Source organism: Babylonia areolata, chromosome 23, assembly GCF_041734735.1.
Source record: "Babylonia areolata isolate BAREFJ2019XMU chromosome 23, ASM4173473v1, whole genome shotgun sequence".
NCBI lineage: Eukaryota > Metazoa > Mollusca > Gastropoda > Neogastropoda > Buccinidae > Babylonia > Babylonia areolata.
This window is the reverse complement of record NC_134898.1, coordinates 37,865,677-37,887,112: the sequence shown is the minus strand read 5'-3', so window position 1 is coordinate 37,887,112 and position 21,436 is coordinate 37,865,677. Positions and strand designations below refer to the sequence as shown.

The following is a 21,436-nucleotide window of genomic DNA, read 5'->3' as shown; positions in this document are numbered from 1 at the left end:
AAGATTTAAAAAATAAACTTTTGAAAAACCCCCAAATTTAGTTTAAAAACAAAAAAAAAAAAAAAAAAAAAAAAAACAAAAAACAAAAAAAAAACAAAACTGAATTGCCCAAAAAACCCTGACCTTTTGGGGAAAAAAAACAATATTATTCATTTATTATTTAAATAAAGCACCCCAGGTCCTGTTTTTCCCCCTTGCCCGGACCCCGGAAAAAGGGGGGAAAAACCCTTTTGGGAATGGGAAAAAAAACCCTGAGCAGGAAAAAAAAAAAAAGGAAAAGTGGGCTGCACTGTCCGGGACGATTTTGGGGAACCCCCCCCTTTTAAAGAAAGTTGGCTAATCATGGAAATTTTAAAAAAACCCCCTAAAAAAAAAAAAAAAGGGAAAAAGAAGGGTGAAAAGTTTTTGCACCCTTGTCGGAGTTTTCCCCTATCCGTTTATTTTTACTTTTCCCAATCCTTTTTTTTCTTTTTTTTTTAAAGTCTTTTTTGGGGAGAAAGGTTTTTTTAAACCTTCCCTAAAGCGAAAAGAGCGATTAAGGCACCCCTTCCCCAAAAAATTTTGCAAGGGGAAGGTTTATACAAGGGGTTTTTGTTAAAAAAAAAAACCCAACTGGGGGAGGAACTAAATTTTGGCAAAAACCCCTCATGGGGGGGGTCTTTTTAAAAGGGGGAAAAAGGGGGGCCGTCTGAGTTTAAACCTTTTTGCTCTTTCTTTTTTTTTCTTTTTCTTTTTTTTGGGGGGGGGAAAAAACAAAAAAAAAACCCTTTGCTTATTTTATTTTAAAAAATTAAAAGGGTCAACCCCTTTCCCAAAGTCTGTGGGTTTTTTTTTGGGGACCTTTTTTTCCCCCCCAAATGTAAATCCCTTTTTTTTTTCCCGGGTTTTTTTTAACGGATTTAGTCCGAAAAAACCCAAGGGAATGGTTTCAGGATTTTTTTTTTTGGGTTATTCTTATGCGGCCCCAAAAGGGGTTTCGGCCCCTTGGGGTTTTTCATGTATTAAAAATCGGGGAAAAAATTCCCCGTAAATTTTGGTTTTGGGAAAGGGCAAACCGGGAAAAGGGAGGAAATTTTTCCGTTCCCCCCCGCAGCCCCCACAAAAAATTATTTTAAAAATCGGGTTTAATCCTTCCAAAAAACAGTGCTGGTGGGGCAAATTCATATCCCCTTTTAAAAATTTCTAAAATTAAAACTAAGGTTTTTTCGTTGGTCCAAAACTAAAAAGGGGTCGTTGCAATCCCTCCCTGAAAAAGTCAAAAAAACCAAACGTTTTTTCAAATTTCGGGGCCCTCCAAATTTAAAAATTTTGAAGAAAAAAGAGGATTTTTTTGCGCTGGTGGGGACTAAAAGAAGGATTTATTTTTTTTTTGGGGGGGGGTTATGCCCCAAAAACCCTTGTGGGAATTTGGAAATGCCTAAAGCTAAAAAACGCCTTTTCGGCGGGGGGGCAAGTAAAATTTGATTTTAAAGGGGGGGGTTTTTTAAACATTTTTTTCCAAGCTTTTTTTTCCCAGGGATTTTTTTTAAAGGGGGTTAAAAGGGTTCCATCGTCCTCCAAATGCCCGAGTCAGTTTGTTTTTTTGGGTTTTTGGGGGGAAAAGGGCCCCGGGGAAGCCCGCCCCTCAGGAAACCCCAGGCAAAATTTAAATTCCCCCCTTTTCCCTTTTGAAACTTTAAGTTCCCCGTTTGGGGGGGGAAAATTTTGACCAGGGGGGGAAATCTACCGTTTTCGTCCCCGGGAGTATAACCCCCCCCCGAAACGAGGGGTTTCCTTTAAAACCTTTTTTAAAAAAACTTTTTCCCAAATTTACCCTAAAACCTAACAAAAAGGGGGTTTCCTCCCAAATTGTACAGAAAAAAAATTTAAAAAAAGGGGGACTTTCGTTGGGCCGGGCCGCTAACAAAGGGGGGGAAAAATTTCTCCAAATCTTTTAAAAAAAGTAAAAAATTTCAATCAAACCCAGCATCCTTGAATTTTTTTTTTGAGTTTTTTTTATCACATGTTTTAAAAAAAATTTCAGCCTTTACAAAAGCTGTGTTTTTGGGGGGTAAAAGAAGAAAAAATAAAAAAAGTAAACCCCTGAAAGGCGCCCTTAATGTCCGGGGGCCCGACCCCAGGCCCCGGGAAGGGGGTCGGACGCGGGCCGAAACGGGGCCAATTGCGGGCGGGAACGGGTAAAAAGGGCCCGGGAAAAAGGGCCGCCAACCTCCCCAATTCGGGGGAATCGAAAAAAGGGGGGGTTTGTTTACAAAGGGTTTATATATGGGGGATAAGGGGTTTTTCCCCAAAAAAGGGGGGGAAAAAGGGTTTAAAAAAAAAATGGAGGGATAGGGTTGGTTACTGAGGCGAAGAGTGAGTGGGGGAGAGGGGGGTTGTTGAAAGGGATGATAGTGAGTGTGAATTGAGAGAGTTTGACTGACCCGAGGGTGCTGGAGTTTTGAAACAAAAAGGGGATGCTGGAAAATTTTATGATGAAAAAATGATGACTGAGTTCTGACTGACGAAAAAAACTGACAAACTATGGACTGATTAAATGAGTATTAAAGATAGCTGATGGGGAAATGGAAATGACGATGATTGTTTTATTTTATTGATGAAGCTGGAATTTGGGGACTGACTGGGATCGGGGGAAAACGAGATACTAAAATTCGACGAAATTGACTGCTGATGATTTGGGGAAAAACTGACTGTTGATATCTAAAAAAAAAGGGGCCTGATGTTAAAGATCTGATGCCGCCCGATTTTCCCTGAGAGAAGGCGCCGACTGTTTTACTAAATACTATATGGGGCCGGGGTCGGGACGATTACAAACTAAACCATTACTTTTGGGGGTGGGGGTCAAATATCGACTCAATGGCCCCCAGGGGGACGGGGGAAATAAATTTGGCCGAAACACCCCCCCAAGAGGGGTTTGAAGACTGGCAGGCTGTGGGGTTTAAAGGGGCTGACTAGGGTAAAAAGGTCGGTGACCAGTAAAGATTTTATTTCTGAGGTGAAAAAAGTCTTTTTTTTTTTTTGGTTTTTTTTTGGTTTTTTTTTTTTTTTTTTTTCCCCACCCAAAATAAAATAAGAAAAAAAGGAGAAAAGGAGGGGGGGGGGGGGGGGAAACAGACAGACAGACAAAAAAGGAAGGAAAAAAAGCAGAAAAGCAACAGCAACAACAAAATGCATATATGTAATTATACAAGAATATTGTGATTAAGAAATACACAATTGCATTTCTATTTCACACACACACACACACACACACACACACACACACACACACACACACTTGAACACAAATGCTCGGACACAATTACACCATGCCCATCCACCACATGCACATATTCCCTCACATAGTACAAAATCCCTGCCAACGCAAGCATATATAAAAACATTTCACAATCAATAAAAGGAGTATTGGGCTAACAGATCATGAGTGAGTGAGTAACTAACTGACTGACTGAGTGACTGACTGACTGACTGAATGTTTGAGTGACTGAGTGAGTGAGTGACAATCTTTGAGTGAGTGAGTGACTGAATGTTTGAGTGACTGAGTGAGTGAGTGACAATCTTTGAGTGAGTGAGTGAGTGACTGAATGTTTGAGTGACTAACATTATTGTTTGAGTGAATGAGTGAGTGACTGACTGACTGAATGTTTGAGTGAGTGAGTGACTGACTGACTGAATGTTTGAGTGAGTGACTGACTGACTGAATGTTTGAGTGATTGACTGACTGTCTGAGTGACTGACTGAATGTTTGAGTGACTGAGTGAGTGACTGACTAAATGTTTGAGTGACTGACTGACTGTTTGAGTGAGTGACTGACTGACTGAATGTTTGAGTGACTGACTGAGTGACTGACTGACTGTCTGAGTGACTGACTGAATGTTTGAGTGACTGACTGACTGACTGTCTGAGTGAGTGAGTGAGTGAGTGACAATGTTTGAGTAATTGACTGACTGACTGAGCAACTGACCATCTGACTGACTGTCCGTGACGGTCATCCATCACAACGACGGCTTCTGGTATTGCAGTTGCGGCTATTTTTTTGTAAGGCCTGTCTGAATAAACAGTCACTCGTGGTTTGTGGTTGGTTTGATTGGTGGGGGTTTTTTGTTTGTTTTTTGTTGGGTTTTTTTTTCGCCTCTGAAGGACAGACTGACTGACATAGTGACTGTTCGTGACTGGTTTCTGTTTTTTTGCGGTTCCATTTTATTAGTGTTATTATTATTATTCAATATTATTATTATTATTATTTAATCAAGACCTGTATGAAGCTGTATATAATTTTAAAGATAAATAGAGAACACATTTCAACAAACTTTTAAAAAAAGTATGTTTTTTTTTCTTTAAGTGTGCATCACAAGTGAGTCTTGAAGGCCTTGCCTTTCTTCTTCTTATTATTAAATCAAGACATGTCTGAACGAATAGTGTCTTGCCGATTTTTGTTGTTGTTTTTTGTTTGTTTGTTTGTTTTTGTTTTATTTTTTATTTTATTTTCTTTTACTGTTCACCATTTCGAATATTGATTGGGCATTTACTTTGGTGAGAACGATGTCAGGAGCTTTGTTGAAACTCCCCCTGTCAGATTTAACTGTGGTCTGCATTTTTCGAAGGGTGGATTACGTTTTAATTTCATTCGAACATTGGTCTGCATTCATTGCTACTTTTTTGTGTGTGTTTACAAATGCCAATGATCAATGTGGTGGGTGATGTGTCGGGAGTTTTGGTTCCACGATCGTCGGGTCTAACAGGAAAAGACATTTTTTGTGTGTGATTTTTTTGACTTCCGGTCAGGAACCGACACTAACATTTTGTGTGTGGGTAACTTTATACTGTTTTTAAAAAAAAAAAAAGATTTTCCCTGGAGGAGGCATAATTTTAGCATCCTTTAATGTATGTGATGGTGACATAGATACGTCATTTGTGTGTTGTTGTTGTTTTTTTTTGCTTTGATTGAAGTGATATGTTTTATATGTTATTGCTTCACTGGATAGAAGACTGTTTTGCAACGGATCGTCGTCAGACCTAGAAATCTGAGTCTTTTTTTTTTTTTTTTTTGATGGGAGTGATATGTTTTGTATGTCCGTGCTTCACTGGACAGAAGACAGTTTTGTTACGGTTTGTCGACAGACCTAGCACACTGAGTCTTTTTTTTTCTTCATCTTTTTCTTTTTTCCTCCATTGTGTATCCCACTGAATTGTTTTGTGAGTGTAGGGATCCGATTTATATTCATCTTAACCGTTGTGGCAACACCGTGATTCAAGACTTTTTGTTTGATTCCCCGTTTCCCGAACTGATTCCAGTACCTTGCCGTCAAGAGTCTTTATTTAAAGACCCCGACATTATGCTCCGTGGGGAAAAGTGACATAATGTTTTTGTGCCTTGTAGGTCTGATTCAGTGATTGGTCAGTCAGTGTCCGGCCGTGTGTGTCTGCTTTTAGTTTCGTTGTTGTTGCTGGTCTGTGAGAATCGGCTGATTTGTCCATGGCTACGCGATTTATGCAGTGGACGAAGCATGCATGAATGTATGCATAAGTAGGTGACTAACTAAAGGAGACGGCTACGGGATGCCCATGTTAGTACAAAACATTCACTTGTCATCGTTGTTTTGGTTGGTTTTTGTTGTTGTTTTTTGGGTTTTTTTTTCTTTTCTTTTTCTTTTTAAATCGTGACTCCTGGATTTTTATTTGTCTGTTTTTGTTTCATATGGAGTTACTGTTTCTTTTCTTGTTTTTTTTTTTTTTTTTCTTCGCCATGATTTTTTTTTTTTTTTTTTTTTTTTGTCTTCTTTTTGGGAGTGTTTGTATTGATGCACTTAACACTATAATGGCTGTAAGTAGGGTCAGTGTAAGGAGGGTCAGTGTAAGGAGGGTCAGTGTAAGGAGAGTCAGTGTAAGGAGGGTCAGTGGCGTTTTAAGTCGCGAGTCAAACACTGAATGTCGAAAGGAAAATGTGTTTTTTGTTTTTTTTTTCTTTTTTCGGTTTTGTATTTATTGTCAATGCAAACAAACACTAGTCCTCGCGTATCATTTCATTCCCTGCTCCCCCACCCCCACCCCACCCCCTCCCTTCCAAACCCTTAACTCCTCCCCCCACACCCCCCATGACCCAGTATGCTGGATCGCGTTTAGGCTTCAAGTGTACAACCATGACACGTGATACAGCAGCGTCATATATATATATATATATATATATATATATATATATATATATATATATATATATATATATATAACACGTCCGCCTAGGAAGCGAGAGAACCTGAGCGCGCTGGTTCGATTCACGGCTCAGCCGCCGATATTTTCTCCTCCCTCCACTAGATTTTGAGTGGTGGTCTGGACGCTAGTCATTCGGATGAGACGATAAACCGAGGTCCCGTGTGCAGCATGCACTTAGTGCACGTAAAAGAATCCACGGCAACAAAAGGGTTGTTCCTGGCAAAATTCTGTACAAAAATCTACTTCGATAGGAAAAAAACAAACAAACAAAAAACAACAACCTGCACGCAGAAAAAAATACCCCAAAAATGGGTGGCGCTGTAGTGTAGCGACGCACTCTCCCTGGGGAGAGCAGCCCGAATTTCACACAAAGATATCTGTTGTGATAAAACAAACAAGAAATACAAATATATATATATATATATATAGAGAGAGAGAGAGAGAGAGAGGAAATGAAGACCAATATAGCACCTGATCCTTCTCGGTAGGGAAATGAATGGGGTGGAGATGGTTTGTATATTTTTGTTTGTTTGTTTTTAACACATAAAGTGAATGATGTCATGTATGTTTCATTATTGATGTGACACGTGTACAGACCTTTTGTGTGTGCTATTTGGATCTTTTTTTTTTCTTTTTTTTTTCTTTTTTAATAATCCTCGACAATTATGAACCTTTTGTGCCTTTTATTATAAAATATAAAGTGCACCCAAGTCATATATATATATATATATATATATATAATTAGAGAGAGAGAGAGATCGAAATAGATATCAATGTGTGTGTGTGTGTGTGTGTGTGTGTGTGTGTGTGTGTGTGATACCTGTGTGTACGTTTCCATTGCCGTCAGTACTAAATGAGACGTGAATTTTTGTGCGACTCGCATTGATTTTATTTTTTTTTTTTTTTTTTTGCATAACGATAACACTTTTACGTCTTGTAAACAGCGAATTGAATACCGTACCACCCACTGAACTCTTGTGTGAACGGGTTGGTGGAGGTTAAGTGTGTGTGTGTGTGTGTGTGTGCGTGCGTGTATGTTTCTGCGTGCCTGCGTGCGTGTATGCTGTGTGTGTGTGTGTGTGTGTGTGTGTATGGCCATGTGTTCGTGTAAACTAGTGCAGTACGTGCATGTGCACATCTCAGCTCCAGAACAAAAAAACAACAAAAAAACTGAAGGTGTTGGAATGTATGAAAATGAATTAGCACGATACTAATTTTCAGTGTATAAAACAGAACGAGCACGACACTACTTCTTAATGTGTGAAATAGAACTATGTCTGTCTGCCTGTCTTCTCTCTCTCTCTCTCTCTCTCTCTCTCTCTCTCTCTCTCTCTCTCTCTCTCTCTCTCTCTCTCGTCTTCTCTGCTAGATATTGGTGGGAATCATAAAATCATACGCACACGCACACACACACCACACACAACACACACACACACACACACACACACACACACACACACACACACACACACACACACACACACACACACCACACACACACACACACACACACACACACACACACACACACACACACACACACACCACACACACACACGAGTCCCAAACTCGCCAGTATTTTCTCCTCCTCCGCTAGACTTTTGAGTGAAGGTCTGGACGCTAGTCATTCGGATGAGGCAATAGAAGCTGAGGTTCCGAGTGTACCATGCACTCAGCGCACGGTTACAAAAGGTTTGTCCTGGACATCATTTGCAGAAAAATCTGCCTTGATACATTTGCAGACAGGAAAAGAAAACAAAATGGTGGCGCTGATCTGTAGCGACATGCTCTCTCCCGAATTTCACACAGAAATATGTTAGTCAGTCGTGTCCGACTATGACCATCAGAACAGCAGAGGAGACAACTGCTGTCCCGACCATCTGGGCTAGAATTTGAATATGGTTGAGGAGTGTCTTGCCCCTACTCTCTCCGCCAAGAGAGTTTTAGGACATTCGGCGTTGGGATGGTTCCCAAAGACCAGCTAGCCCCCCCAAGGCTGTAGCACTAAAAGCCCGTGCAATCTTGCCTCCTAGTTTGAGAGTCACAGTCCTTCACAAAAGACTAAAGTGTAAATGATTTCCCACTGGAGTGGAGAAACCACTGATCATACAGCTCTCACTTTGTCGTTGGTCCGTGACCAAAGTTATTAGTATAATGCAATGCAGTGTAATATTTGATTCAATACATTATAATATAATAAATACAACTCACAGCTTACACACTGCCCACCATATGTGTATTTCCTGCCTGTCTTTTTTTTCTTTTAACTTGTTGAGCTTAAGGAGCTTTTGAATAAGATAAAGATCTAATCACTGCAGAGATATATTGCGTTGGTGACATGTGGGGTTGTATGGAAAATGGAAGAAGCTTTCAAGCGTATGATCCTGGTTTGTCAAGTACTCAAAATGAGATAAACGTTGTGCATCGAAAGAACAATTAAGGGTTGTGATATTTACAACAATAATTGTTTTTTTGATAGTTTGTCTTGTAGTTGACTGTCAGTTTAAATGATCTGAATAAAATAATGAACGATTATGAATTTGTAATGCGTTTGTATACCATATTATATACACCTAAACGGCCTTTTCACCAGTCCTTGATATATGTGTTCAGTTCTTATGTGTTTGAATTTGTTCAGATTGATTTTTTTCTCACTGGCGTGTGTTTTTTGCTGTTTTTTTTCTCTCTGCTTTTAACGTGTATTTGTTTGGGGAGATAGGGGGATAATGTATGAGTTTTTTTCTGTTTTATTTTCCTTGTGTTATGTTTGTTTTAATTAAATCTGTTTGCTTTTAAGTGAAGGTGACCATTGATGCACACTAATAATGTGTTGTGATTGTTTTTATTCGTTTTAGAGTGGATTCTTTCTTTTTCTCCTTGCGTGTGTGTGTGTGTGTGTGTGTGTGTGTGTGTGCGTGCGTGCGTGTGTGTGTGTGTGAGTGTGTGTGTGTGTGTGTGTGTGTGTGCATCATGGTTGATTTATTTTCTTTTTTGGTTTTGACTGAAAGTGACCGCAGATGCGCAAGAAGATGAGATCTTCTGAGCACCAAGGAGGCTGGCCGGATTTTTTTGTCACTTTACGAAATGCGCAATCACAAGTCCAAGGGAAGTAAGCCAACTTATGCGGCCAGAGAACTTCAGATTTATCTCCCACCAGGATTCGACCACGCTCCTGAAAGTTCACCAGTTGTACATGAGCAGCCAGCCACTTTGCCCTGGCGTGTCTTTGCCAGCTCACTTATTTAATTTTTTTCTCAAAATGTCAGAAGTATTGTCCACCCGCACTTAATTTTTGCTTGTGTCTGTGATTTTTTTTCTCTCTCTCGACTTCTCTTTTGTTCAAATACTTCTACACTGGGGTTGGTTGAGGGTCGGGGGGCGGTGGGAGGGTGTGTGTGGTGGGGGGGAGAGGGGTGGCGGGGGGTGGGAGGGGTCATATTGGTTGTGTTGTTTGTTGGCAGGTCTGGTGGCAAAGGTCTTCTTCCACAGTCTGGTGTGTGTGTGTGTGTGTGTGTGTGTGTGTGTGTGTGTGTGTGTTCCTGTATCGACAATCTACCCCCCACACCCACACCCCACACCCATAGTGAAGCGAAGAGGAAATCTTGTTAATCACACTGTTAACTGGTAACCGCATCGGAAAATACTGCGATTTGGTACTAACCTCATCGGAAATGACGTGCAGCGCTCTGTATGTTTTTATATCTGTGTTCAAACACTCCCTTTGTGTGTATATTGTCGTCTTTTTTTTCCCATCTGTGTATTAATGCACATCTTTGTCTGCAGACTAATGGAATATGTCTATTCTACAAGTGTGTGACACACTGTGTATGTGCATCTTTGCATACGTGTATTAATCTACATCTTTCTGGGGGTTGGTGTGTAGAAAATGAATATTCATAGTAGATATTAATCTGTACTGTATATGTATTTGTTTTCCTCTTTCTGTGGTGTGTGTGTGTGTGTTGTGTGTGTGTGTGTGTGTGTGTGTGTTTCTGTCTGTCTATCTTCGTAAGCTCTTTTGATTTTTATTGTATATACTAAATGGAATCTGAGACTGATTAAAGAGTGCAAAATAAAGAAGTCACCGTTTTAATGTCTATTGTGCACCTTTCTTTTGAAGTTGTGCGAGCACTCACAGACACACAGACACACACACAGACAGACAGACACACACACACACGCACGCACACACAGAGAGATATAGTGTGTGTGCATGCATGCGTGCTGTTGCGCGCGTGTGTGTGTGTATGTGTGTGTTTGTGTGTGAACATATGTGGATATGTTTGCGCGCGCGCGCGCCTGTGTGTGTGTGTATGTGTGTATATGTGTTCACCTGATAGCAACATACTTAATACAAAAATGGCGTATGCAGGTCTCCGTTTTGTCTTGTAGTCGACCAAGTGCATTTGGGACCTCGGACGATCATGTCGTCTTAAAAAAAAGAAAAAAAAGAAGGAAGAAAAAAAGACTAGGACCCAGATCATACTACGACAAAAGTAAGCGCTGGACTGGAAATTGAATGGAAAATTAAAGGGGGAGAGGGTGAAGTTGAAAACTGGCATCACTCGCTTTCAAAACAACCGTTTATACCATTCGTCACACACACACACACACACACACACACACATATGTGTATGTATATATATATATATATATATATATATATATATATATATATATATATATGCACATCCAGTCTACAATCAAGCAAAAAGAAAAGACAAATACAAGCACACATACACAGAGGAAATGGGACAATAACAACGCGGAACATCACCCTTTCGATCTTTTCGTTTTTATTCCCCTTTAACACAACCGCCTTCACACACCAACGACCAGCACATCCTCCCACACCTGTGGCCAATGCAACCCCTTGTCTTGCTGCTGCACCGCGCCCTCTCCCCCCCCTCCCACCACCTCCCACCCCCACCCACCCCCACCCCTCTCTCTCTCCCCCACGCCACCTGTCTTCCCACCCTCTCCACGCCTCTCTACCCCATCCACCCTTCCCTGAGCCCTCTAAAACACTAACATGTGCCAACATCCGAAAAAAACCCAAAAAAATCCAAAAACAACAACAACAACAACACCTTCTTCTTCTTCTTCTTCTTTTTTCATTCGGGTTTTGGGGATTGTTTTCTGATTTATTGATTTATTATTTTTCCATTCAGGGGCAGATTACCGTTGGTAACACCAGAGGCACTGGAAGTGTGTGTGTGTGTGTGTGTGTGTGTGTGTGTGTGTGTGTGTGTGTTGCCCGGGGTCCAGGAGACGAAGGTGGACAGCGGTCATCCTATGATGGACTCTCCCTCTCCCTCAATGTTCCTGTGGTCATGTCAAAACCAACAACATACCAGGCTGAAGCAAAATTCACTTTATCCCTACCAACATAAACATGTACTTATAAAGTGATTTATTAACAGGGTTTTACATAAATGGTATGGTCCTTTAATACAAACGAAAACTTGCTTCATCTTTTTCCATCGTGCATTGGAAATTTCATGTTTCATCTTCCTTGATCCTGGTGAAGCTCACACACACACACACACATACACAAGCATACATACACACATACGCAAGCATGCACGCACGCACGCACCACGCGCGCGCGCGCGCGCACACACACACATACACACACGCATACGCAAGCATACACACACACGCACACACGCGCGCGCGCGCGCACACACACACACACACACACTGCATACAAACATTTAAACATGCATTCAAATATACATATATACATACCAAACCTCCTCACACACACACACACACACACACACAGACCCCCTCACACAACACACACACAGACACACACACGCACACAGGCACACAACAACAACAAAAACAAGAATAGCGCAATAGCCGAGTTGTTATAGCGTTGGACTGAGGGTCCCGGGTTCGGTAACGGCGCCAGGTGTGTAAAGGGTGGAAATGGTTCCTATCTCCCAGGTCAACACTTATAGCAGACCTGCTTGTGCTAAAACCCCCTTCCTGTGTATACGCACGCAGAAGATCAAATACGCATGATAAATAAATCAAGTAATCCATGCTTTCGGTGGGTTATGGAATCAAGAACATGGCCAGCATGGACACCCCCGAAAACGGTGCGTGGCTGCCTATATGGCGAGGTGAATAGACAAAATGGTCATACACGTAAAATGTTACACGTCTGTCTGAGTGTGTACGCGTCCGTGCCAGAAATCAGATTGAGTGATATAGGAAACGAATGATGAGCTCCCAATGGCAGCCGTCAGTCGGCCTATATTCGGGTAGGCAGTCTGTTGTGCAAATGACCCCATGTTTGCAAAGCGCTTCCTCCCAGTGGGTGCAACCTTGCCGTGGTTGGGGGGCTTGCGTGTCTCAATAACCCTGAGAGCTATGCTGGCGGGAGATTCGTCTCCTGGTAGGGCCACCCAAGTCAGACAGGTCAAAGGGTAGAGACCAGACGAATAGTACCCACTGGTCCTCCAGGTTGGGGGTTTGAATTAGGCTAACAACCCGGTTCTGTAAAAAGAAGACTGTTACAGAAACTGCAACAACAAACTCTGAGAACTGCTTGGTCCAGGAGGGGTACTCTCTGGTAGAGCCCATGACGCGAGCTGGTGAAAGCCCTTGGGAAGCCAGTGCGCCGACAACTCTTCTGACGACCAAGGCCAAAACCAGGATAGGGACCTGGAACATCAGAACCCTATACGAGACAGGCAAAACAGCTCAAGTCTGTCGTGAGATGCAAAGGTACAACTTGAAGATTCTAGGCCTATGTGAGACAAGATGGACAGGATCAGGAAGAACGCAACTAGTGAGTGGAGACACCATCATCCACTCTGGACAGGAAGAAGGCCAACCCCACACCCACGGAGTAGCGTTGCTGATGACACCCGAAGCAACACGAGCACTGCTGTCCTGGGAGCCTATGTCACCAAGGATCCTCACGGCACGCTTCAATTCAAAGGGCAGGAAAGTTACCATCATTCAGTGCTACGCCCCTACCAAAGTGGCAGTCATCGAAGAGAAGGATGATTTTTACCAACAAGTCCAAGCAGTCATAGACAAGACACCCAAAAGAGATATGAAGATCCTCATGGGAGACCTGAATGCCAAGGTAGGCGCCGACAACACAAACAGAGAGCTCATCATGGGCACACACGGCACTGGAGTACAGAATGAGAATGGAGAACTTTTCATGGAGTTCTGCACCTTCAATGACCTGGTCATTGGAGGCACCTTGTTTCCCCACAAGACCATCCATAAGACCACGTGGGTTTCCCCTGACGGCAAGACCGAGAACCAGATCGACCACATCACCATCGGTCGTAAGTGGAGACGAAGCCTGCACGACGTCAGGGTAAAGCGCGGCGCAGACGCAGCATCGGATCACCACCTGGTTGTGGCAGCACTCAAAACCAAGCTGAAGGCCTACAACGACCAGGCCGCAAGACCATCGCACAAGTACAACGTGCACAGCTTGAAGGAGAAACTCAAAGCAGAAGAGTTCAAGATTGAATTGAGGAACAAGTTCAGTGTGCTTTCCCAACTCCCAGAGGACTTAATAGAAGAACACTGGCACAGCCTTCGAGAGACCTGGACAACAACTTGCAAAACAGTCCTGGGCAAGAAAACGAGGAAGCACAAAGAGTGGCTATCAACAGACACCTGGACACTCATCACTGAGAGGAAGCATTTGAAAGACCAGATCAACTGCACACAAGATCAAGCCGAGAGACATGAGCTACAAGCGCAGTACTGGGAGATGAACCGACAAGTAAAGCGAAGTGCGAGAAAAGATAAAAGAACCTACATCGAGGAACTGACAGCAGAAGCTGAGAGTGCAGCAGGTCAGCGGAACATGAAGCGCCTGTATGAGATCACCAGGACACTCTCTGGGAAAAACAGCAACCCAAGCCGGCCCGTCAAGGACAAAGACGGAAACACCATCCTTGGCGAAGAACAGCAGAGAACAAGATGGGCGGAGCATTTCAAAGAAACGCTCAACCGACCAGCACCACCCGCCCCACCAGACATCCCGCCACCTACCAAGCTCCTCGACATCAACACCAACCCTCCCAGCAAGACCGAGATCGTCAAGGCCATCAAGTCCCTCAAGTCAGGAAAGGCAGCCGGCCCAGATGGAATTCCACCTGAAGCTCTGAAGGCCGACATCCAGACTTCAACTGAGATGCTGCACCCTCTCCTTTGCAAGATCTGGGAACAGGAGCGAGTGCCAAAAGACTGGAAAAGAGGACATCTTGTAAAGCTGCCAAAGAAAGGCGACCTTTCATCCTGCAACAGCTGGCGGGGAATCATGCTGTTGTCTATTCCGGGCAAGGTACTGAGCAGAATCATTCTTGAGAGACTGAAGAACGCTTTGGACAAGACACTTCGGGACGAACAAGCAGGCTTCCGACAAGATCGCTCGTGCACGGATCACATCGCAACCATGCGCATCATCATCGAGCAGTCCCTGGAGTGGCAGACCCCCCTGTACACAGTCTTTGTCGACTTTCAAAAAGCTTTTGACAGTGTCGACCGAGATGTCATCTGGAGACTGATGTACCACTATGGATTTCCACCAAAGTTTGTAAGCATCATCCAGCAAATGTACGAAGACGCCACCTGTCAAGTGATCCACGACGGGAAACTGACGGAACCTTTCAGTGTGCAAACCGGCGTCCGTCAGGGTTGTTTGCTCTCACCGACCATTTTCCTGATGGTGGTTGACTGGGTCATGAGGCAGTCTACAGCAGATCGGAGGACAGGCATCCAGTGGACTTTCACTAAACAGCTGGAGGACCTAGACTTCGCAGATGACATAAGTCTTCTCTCCCACAGGCAGCAAGATGCACAGGAGAAACTATGTCGTGTGGCAGAAGAAGCTGAGAAGACTGGACTCCAAATCAACATTGGGAAAACAGAGGTCATGAGGGTCAACAACAAGAAGCAAGATCCAGTGCAACTACACCAAGAGAACATCAAGGAGGTTGACAAGTTTGTCTACTTAGGCAGTGTTGTCAGCAAAGACGGGGGGACGGACGAAGACATCAAGAGCCGTATCAACAAAGCAAGACACGCCTTCAACACCCTTCGACCAATCTGGAGATCGACAGCCCTCTCAATCCGCAACAAGATCCGGATTTTTAACACCAACGTGAAGTCGGTTCTACTCTATGGCTCAGAGACGTGGAGAGTGACAAAGACCAGCACCCACAAGCTTCAGACATTCACCAACAGATGTCTAAGAAACATCCTGAACATCAGATGGCCAGAGGTTGTCTCCAATGAAGAACTTTGGAACATGACAAAACAGGCCCCACTGGAGACGGAAATCAAGAAACGGAAATGGGGATGGATAGGCCATACACTACGCAAGCCTGCAACAAACATCACAAGACAGGCTCTTGATTGGAACCCACAGGGGAAAAGGAAAGTTGGCCGTCCGAAGCAGACCTGGCGGAGAAGCATTGAGGCAGAGACAAGGGCGGCCGGAATGACGTGGGCTGAACTGAAGAAGACCAGCCAGAGCCGGGTGCGTTGGAGGAGTGTTGTTGCGGCCCTATGTTCCCCAAGGAATCAAGAGGAATAAGTCAAAGTAAGTCAAGTTGCAAAGCGCTTAGAGCTTCGTCACCTGACCTTGTACAGGTACTATATCATAAGTATCCATATCATCATCATCATCATCATCAAGAACAACACAGCCCTTCGCAGAACACACCACAAGCATAAGATGCCTCACACGAACAACAACAACAACAACTACACCGACACTTGGAGACCACCAAGAGCTGGACCCAACCAACCTGGTCTCACAGAAGAAGGTGAACATGTGACTGTGGACGTTCTCGCAGTTCTCGTCATCCCAGGTGCCGTCCACGTAGAGGGCCCCGCAGTCCTGGTCGCCAGCTGCCCAGTTGTCGTTATTCGGTTCCCCGGGTTTCCAGTTGGAGTATTCCATGGGCTCTCCAGTACTGGTCCACACGTACCTTCCTTCTCGCACAAAGTCGTTGAACCCCAGCCATGTCTTGGGAACTTGTCGGGGGAAATTAAAAAAAAAGAAAAGAAAAAAAAGAAAAGAAAACATAAACAAAACAAAAACAAAAATAACTTACACACGTGCGGGTGTTCACATATATTACACACACACACACACACACACACACACACACACACACACACACACGCACACACACACACGAGCACGGATGTATACACACACACACACATACACACACACACACGCGCGAGCGCGCGCAGGTACTAATGCGTGCGAACGGGCACATATACACATTTACTTATATACTCTCTCAGACACACACGCACACACGCACACACACACACACGCACGCATAAACAAACACACACATGCGCACGCACGCACACACACACACACACACACACACAGACACACACACACACACACACACACACACACACACACACACACACACACACACACACACACACACACACACACACACACACACCATTCCGCAGTTTCATTTGACTGACGATGAAGTTGTTTTCCTCTGCTGACTCAATCTCCACCAGGCGAGAATGGAGCAGAGCACAGATTGTCTGAAACAAAGCGACACAGATCAAATAAACGGCTGCCCATGACAAAGCAAGGCAATGAATGAAATACGATGCATTGTGATACAACACAACACGACACACTACGGTACGATACGACCGGTCTGCAATATTTTATGACAGGAATGTTCCATTTTAGCATCCTGAATTATCGTACTTATTGGTTACATTTTCATTGTTTGTGGGGACCAAAAACGGAAAAAAGTAAGATGGTGGCACGTTAGTTAAGTGACAATCCGCATAAAAAAAAGAGAGCAAAATAACGTACAACATGAGAGTGGAAATCCACTGAAAATGGGTCACAACATATAGCGTACTAATGGCAATATCGTTTCATACATGCACAAAAACTGCCAGTTAGATAGGAGGACGCTAGAATAGGACTTTACCTTTGTGCGATGGACCTATTTCACGAGAGGTATACTATAATTACTATAATTAATTCTAGATTTCAGAAAGACCAGATCTGACCCCTTACCACTTGTCATTGAAGACAAGCAAGTATAGATCATCAGCGACTTTAAATTTCTCGGACTGATCATTTCCAACGATTTGTAATGGGAGAAAAATACTGAAAAAATTGTTAAGAAAGCACAACAGCGCCTGTACTTTCCTCGGCGCCTCAAGAAGTTCGGAATTAAAAAAAAAATCATGGTTGATTTCTTCCAAGCAGTCATTGAAAGTGTGTTAACCTTCGCTATTACTGTTGGTACGGAAATATTTCCAAGGCGGAAGTTGCAGCCCTTAACAGAATCGTAAAAAACTGCTACCAAGATTACCGGGGCTGATCCTTCTCTTGAAGACATATATTTTAAGTGGCTACTCAAAAAAGCAAAATCAGGACGAATCACATCCAGCTTTTGGAATTTTCGAGATGTTCCCCTCTGGTCGACGGTACAGAAGTATAAGGACGAAAACCAATCGCTTCGCCAATAGCTTTTTCCCCCAAAGCAGTCAATGCCCTGTCTCTCGACAGCGTGATAAATAGAATTGTGCAACCAACAACCATCTACCGAAAGATCTAGTCATCAGCCCCATCCACATGTAATATGCAGCTTTTGTTGAAATGTGTGTGTGTGTGTGTGTGTGTGTGTGTGTGTGTGTGTGTGTGTGTGTGCAGTGCGTGCATGTGTGAGTATGCACAAGTTTTTATATTGATATGCATTTGTATGTATCCTAATTTCTACTGTATCTGCGTTTGTGTATGATTTTCGATTTATGTTCGTATCTTGTTATGTACTATCTCCCCCAATATTCCTTGTGACCCCGGTACACTTGGTAATAAAGACATATTCTATTCCATTCTAATTTACAGTTTCCTCTTTTGAGGGAACGAACTCACACACCCACACCCACACACACACACTCTCTCTCTCTTACACATATACACACTAGCACGCACGCACACACCACACACACTCATTCACTCACGCAGGCACTCACACACGCACGCGCGGATGTATGCACGCTGTGTGTATGTGTGTGTGTGTGTGTGTGTGTGTGTGTTTCACTCACGCTCTCTCGCACACACAAGGGCAAATTGTCCTTATCCTTGTCCTTGTCCTTCACACACACACACACACACACACACACACAATCGGTACCTATTAACACATCGTGCAATGTCACACAGACTCAAACTTATATGCGATATGACCCTGGGCATTTTACATAGTCCCTGACGTCATTTGAACTTTTTCGTCATCAGACCTGTGCGCCAGTCCACGTGGCCACGTCATTGACGTAGACGTAACAGGAATTCTCGAAGGACACCCAGTCATCCGGGCACTCAATGCCTGACGCTGACAGAGAGACAGAATCGTCAACAGAAAGAAACATCATCATCATCAACGTCATCATCTTCATAGGGTGACACTATCGTCATCATCAACGTCATCAACATCAGAGAAAGACATCATCATCATAAAGAGACGTCATCATTATCATTAGAGAGGCGTTGTCATCATCAAAGAGACGTCATCATCAAAGAGACATCATCGTCATAGAGACGTCATCGTCATCACCAACATCATCATCATCAAGTTATCATAGAAATACATCATCATAAACAGAGAGAGAGAGAGAGAGAGATCATAGAGAGACAATATCATCAACATAGAATGTCATCATCACAGAACGACATCATTTTGTCATTATGAACAGAGATAGACATCATCGTCATCATAGAGAGACGACATTATCATAGCGACGTCATCATCATCATCATAGAGAAACATCATCCTAATCATAAAGATGATGATGATGATGATTATTATTATAATATAGATCTTGTATAGCGCCTATCCTGGAAACCAAGCCTTTGTGATTTTTACAAACGCGTAGTCATCTGCACAACAGGCTGCCTTCCTTTGTAGAACCAATTGACAGCTGCCATTGAGCGCTCATCATTCGCTTCCTGTATCATTCATTCAGGTTTCAGTCACGCACACACACACACACACACACACACACACACATATATATATATATATATATATTAGCACATACATCTGTGCGTGTATAACTTTTTACGTGTATTTACCCCACCATGCAGGCAGCCATACTCCATTTTCGGGGGTGTGCATGCTGGGTATGTTTTTGTTTCCATAATCCACCGAACGCTGACATTTAATAACAGGGCCTTTAACGTGCGCATATGGTCCCCTGCGTGCGTATACACACGAAGGGGTTCAGGCACTAGCAGGTCTGCACATAAAAATATGTTGACCTGGGGGATCGGAAAAAATCTCCACCCTTTACCCACCAGGTGCGACAGGAATTGAACTCAGGATCCTCGGGCGAGATTCCAGTGCTCTAACCATTCGGCCACCGCATCATAGAGAGACATTCTCATCATAAAAGAGAAACCTTATGATCATCATACAGCGACATTGTCATCATCACAGAGAAACATGATCGCCATCATAGAGAAACATCGTCACAGAGAGACATCATCGTCATTATCGACATCATCATCATCATCTTCATAGGGAAACATCGCCATGGAGAGACATCATCGTCATCATCAACATCACCATCATCATAGACAGACATCATCATCGTAGAGAGACATCATATTCAAAATAGACATAATAATCCACATACACAGGCCTCATCAACACAGAGATATCAAACACTTAGTAACTACTACTACTGTTACTACTACTACTACTGCTCCTCCTACTACTATTACTGCTACTACTACTACGACGACGACGACGACGATGACGACTAAGACAACAGTCATCCGTTACACAGACTAAGTGTGACGAGCGCTATAGCCGAGTGGTTTAAGCGTTGGACTTTCAATCTGACGGTCCCGGGTTCGAATCACGGTAACGGGGCCTGGTGGGTAAAGGGTGGAGATTTTTCCGATCTCCCAGGTCAACATATGTGCAGACCTGCTTGTGCCTGAAACCCCTTCGTGTGTTTACGCACGCAGAAGATCAAATACGCACGTTAAAGATCCTGTAACCCATGTCAGTGTTCGGTGGGTTATGGAGACACGAAAATACCCAGCATGCATGAACCACGACAGAGTCATCGGCAAGTCGATGTTGGTCGTGTAACGGAAAAAAGAGAGAAAAGAAAGCCAGAGGAAGTGTACCTGGCGAAAAGACCGAGAAAAGAATCACAGCCAGGAGCAGCATGGTGGCTGAACCAGTCTCACTGACAGGAACTGGCCAACTGATAGCAGGTTTCTCAAGCTTGCTTCTCTTATCAGTCTGCCTCAGTCACGATTTTTTGGCTGGACCTGAGAAGCACTACTTTTTGTTTGTTTGTTTGTCTGTTTGTTTGTTCGCGCCGTTTAACTGGCATTACCATCACTATCCCCCTACCCCCGCCACACATACACACACACACACACACCCTTCCCCTCGCCTCTCTCCCTTACCAACCCACCTTAACCCCGGGGATCCGTCGCCGTCCCGAACTCCTCCGACACAAGCCAGTTCTAGCAGACTACAGGCAGCGACCATTGTCAGTGGAGTGGAGAGTGCAGTGGAGTGAAGTAGAGTGGAGTGGAGTGGAGTGGTGGATTAGCTACTATTGTCAGTAAAGTGAAAGGGAGTGGTGTAGAATGGAGTTGAGTAGCTACTATTGTCAGTAGAGTGGAGTGGAGTAAAGTCGAGTAGAATGGAGTGGGGAGGAGTGGAGTGATGGACTGGCTACCATTGTCAGTAAAGTGGAGTTGAGTGGAGCAGAGTGGATTGGAGTGGAGTGGAGTAGCTACCGTTGTCATTAGAGTGGAAGGGAGTGGGGTGGAGTGGAGTGGAGTAGAGTAGCTACTATTGTCAGTAGAGGGGAGTCGAGTAGAGTCGAGTAGAATGGAGTTGAGTTGAGTTGAGTGGTGGATTAGCTATCATTGTCAGTAGAGTGGATTGGAGTGGAGTAGCTACCGTTGTCAGTAGAGTTGAGTAGAGTGGAGTGGAGCAGAGTGGAGTATAGTAGAGTTGAGTGGAGTGGAGTAGCTACCGTTGTCAGTAGAGTTGAGTAGAGTGGAGTGGAGCAGAGTGGAGTATAGTAGAGTTGAGTGGAGTGGAGTAGCTACCATTGCCAGTAGAGTTGAGTAGAGTGGAGTGGAGCAGAGTGGAGTATAGTAGAGTGGAGTGGAGTAGCTACCATTGTCAGTAGA

The 21,436-nt window shown here is 43.7% G+C and overlaps 2 protein-coding genes across 2 annotated transcripts in view; one reads left to right on the top strand and one right to left on the bottom strand.

Annotated features, from left to right (window-relative positions):
• LOC143297669 (synaptotagmin-1-like) overlaps positions 1-5,394 on the top strand; it is a 39,150-nt gene extending 33,756 nt beyond the window's left edge. The window contains exon 8 of the mRNA XM_076610089.1: positions 5,381-5,394. Coding sequence (XP_076466204.1) covers positions 5,381-5,394 — 14 coding nt within the window. The remainder of the gene's footprint in view (positions 1-5,380) is intronic.
• A 5,769-nt stretch (positions 5,395-11,163) lies between these two features.
• LOC143297985 (low affinity immunoglobulin epsilon Fc receptor-like) lies at positions 11,164-20,524 on the bottom strand. Its single transcript, XM_076610620.1, has 5 exons — positions 20,408-20,524; positions 18,511-18,602; positions 16,695-16,785; positions 16,011-16,239; positions 11,164-11,535 (listed from the first exon to the last, which is right to left on the bottom strand). Exons 1-5 carry the CDS (start codon positions 20,448-20,450, stop codon positions 11,499-11,501), a joined length of 492 nt encoding a protein of 163 aa, XP_076466735.1. The 5' UTR covers positions 20,451-20,524; the 3' UTR covers positions 11,164-11,498.
• Positions 20,525-21,436: the final 912 nt, after the last annotated feature.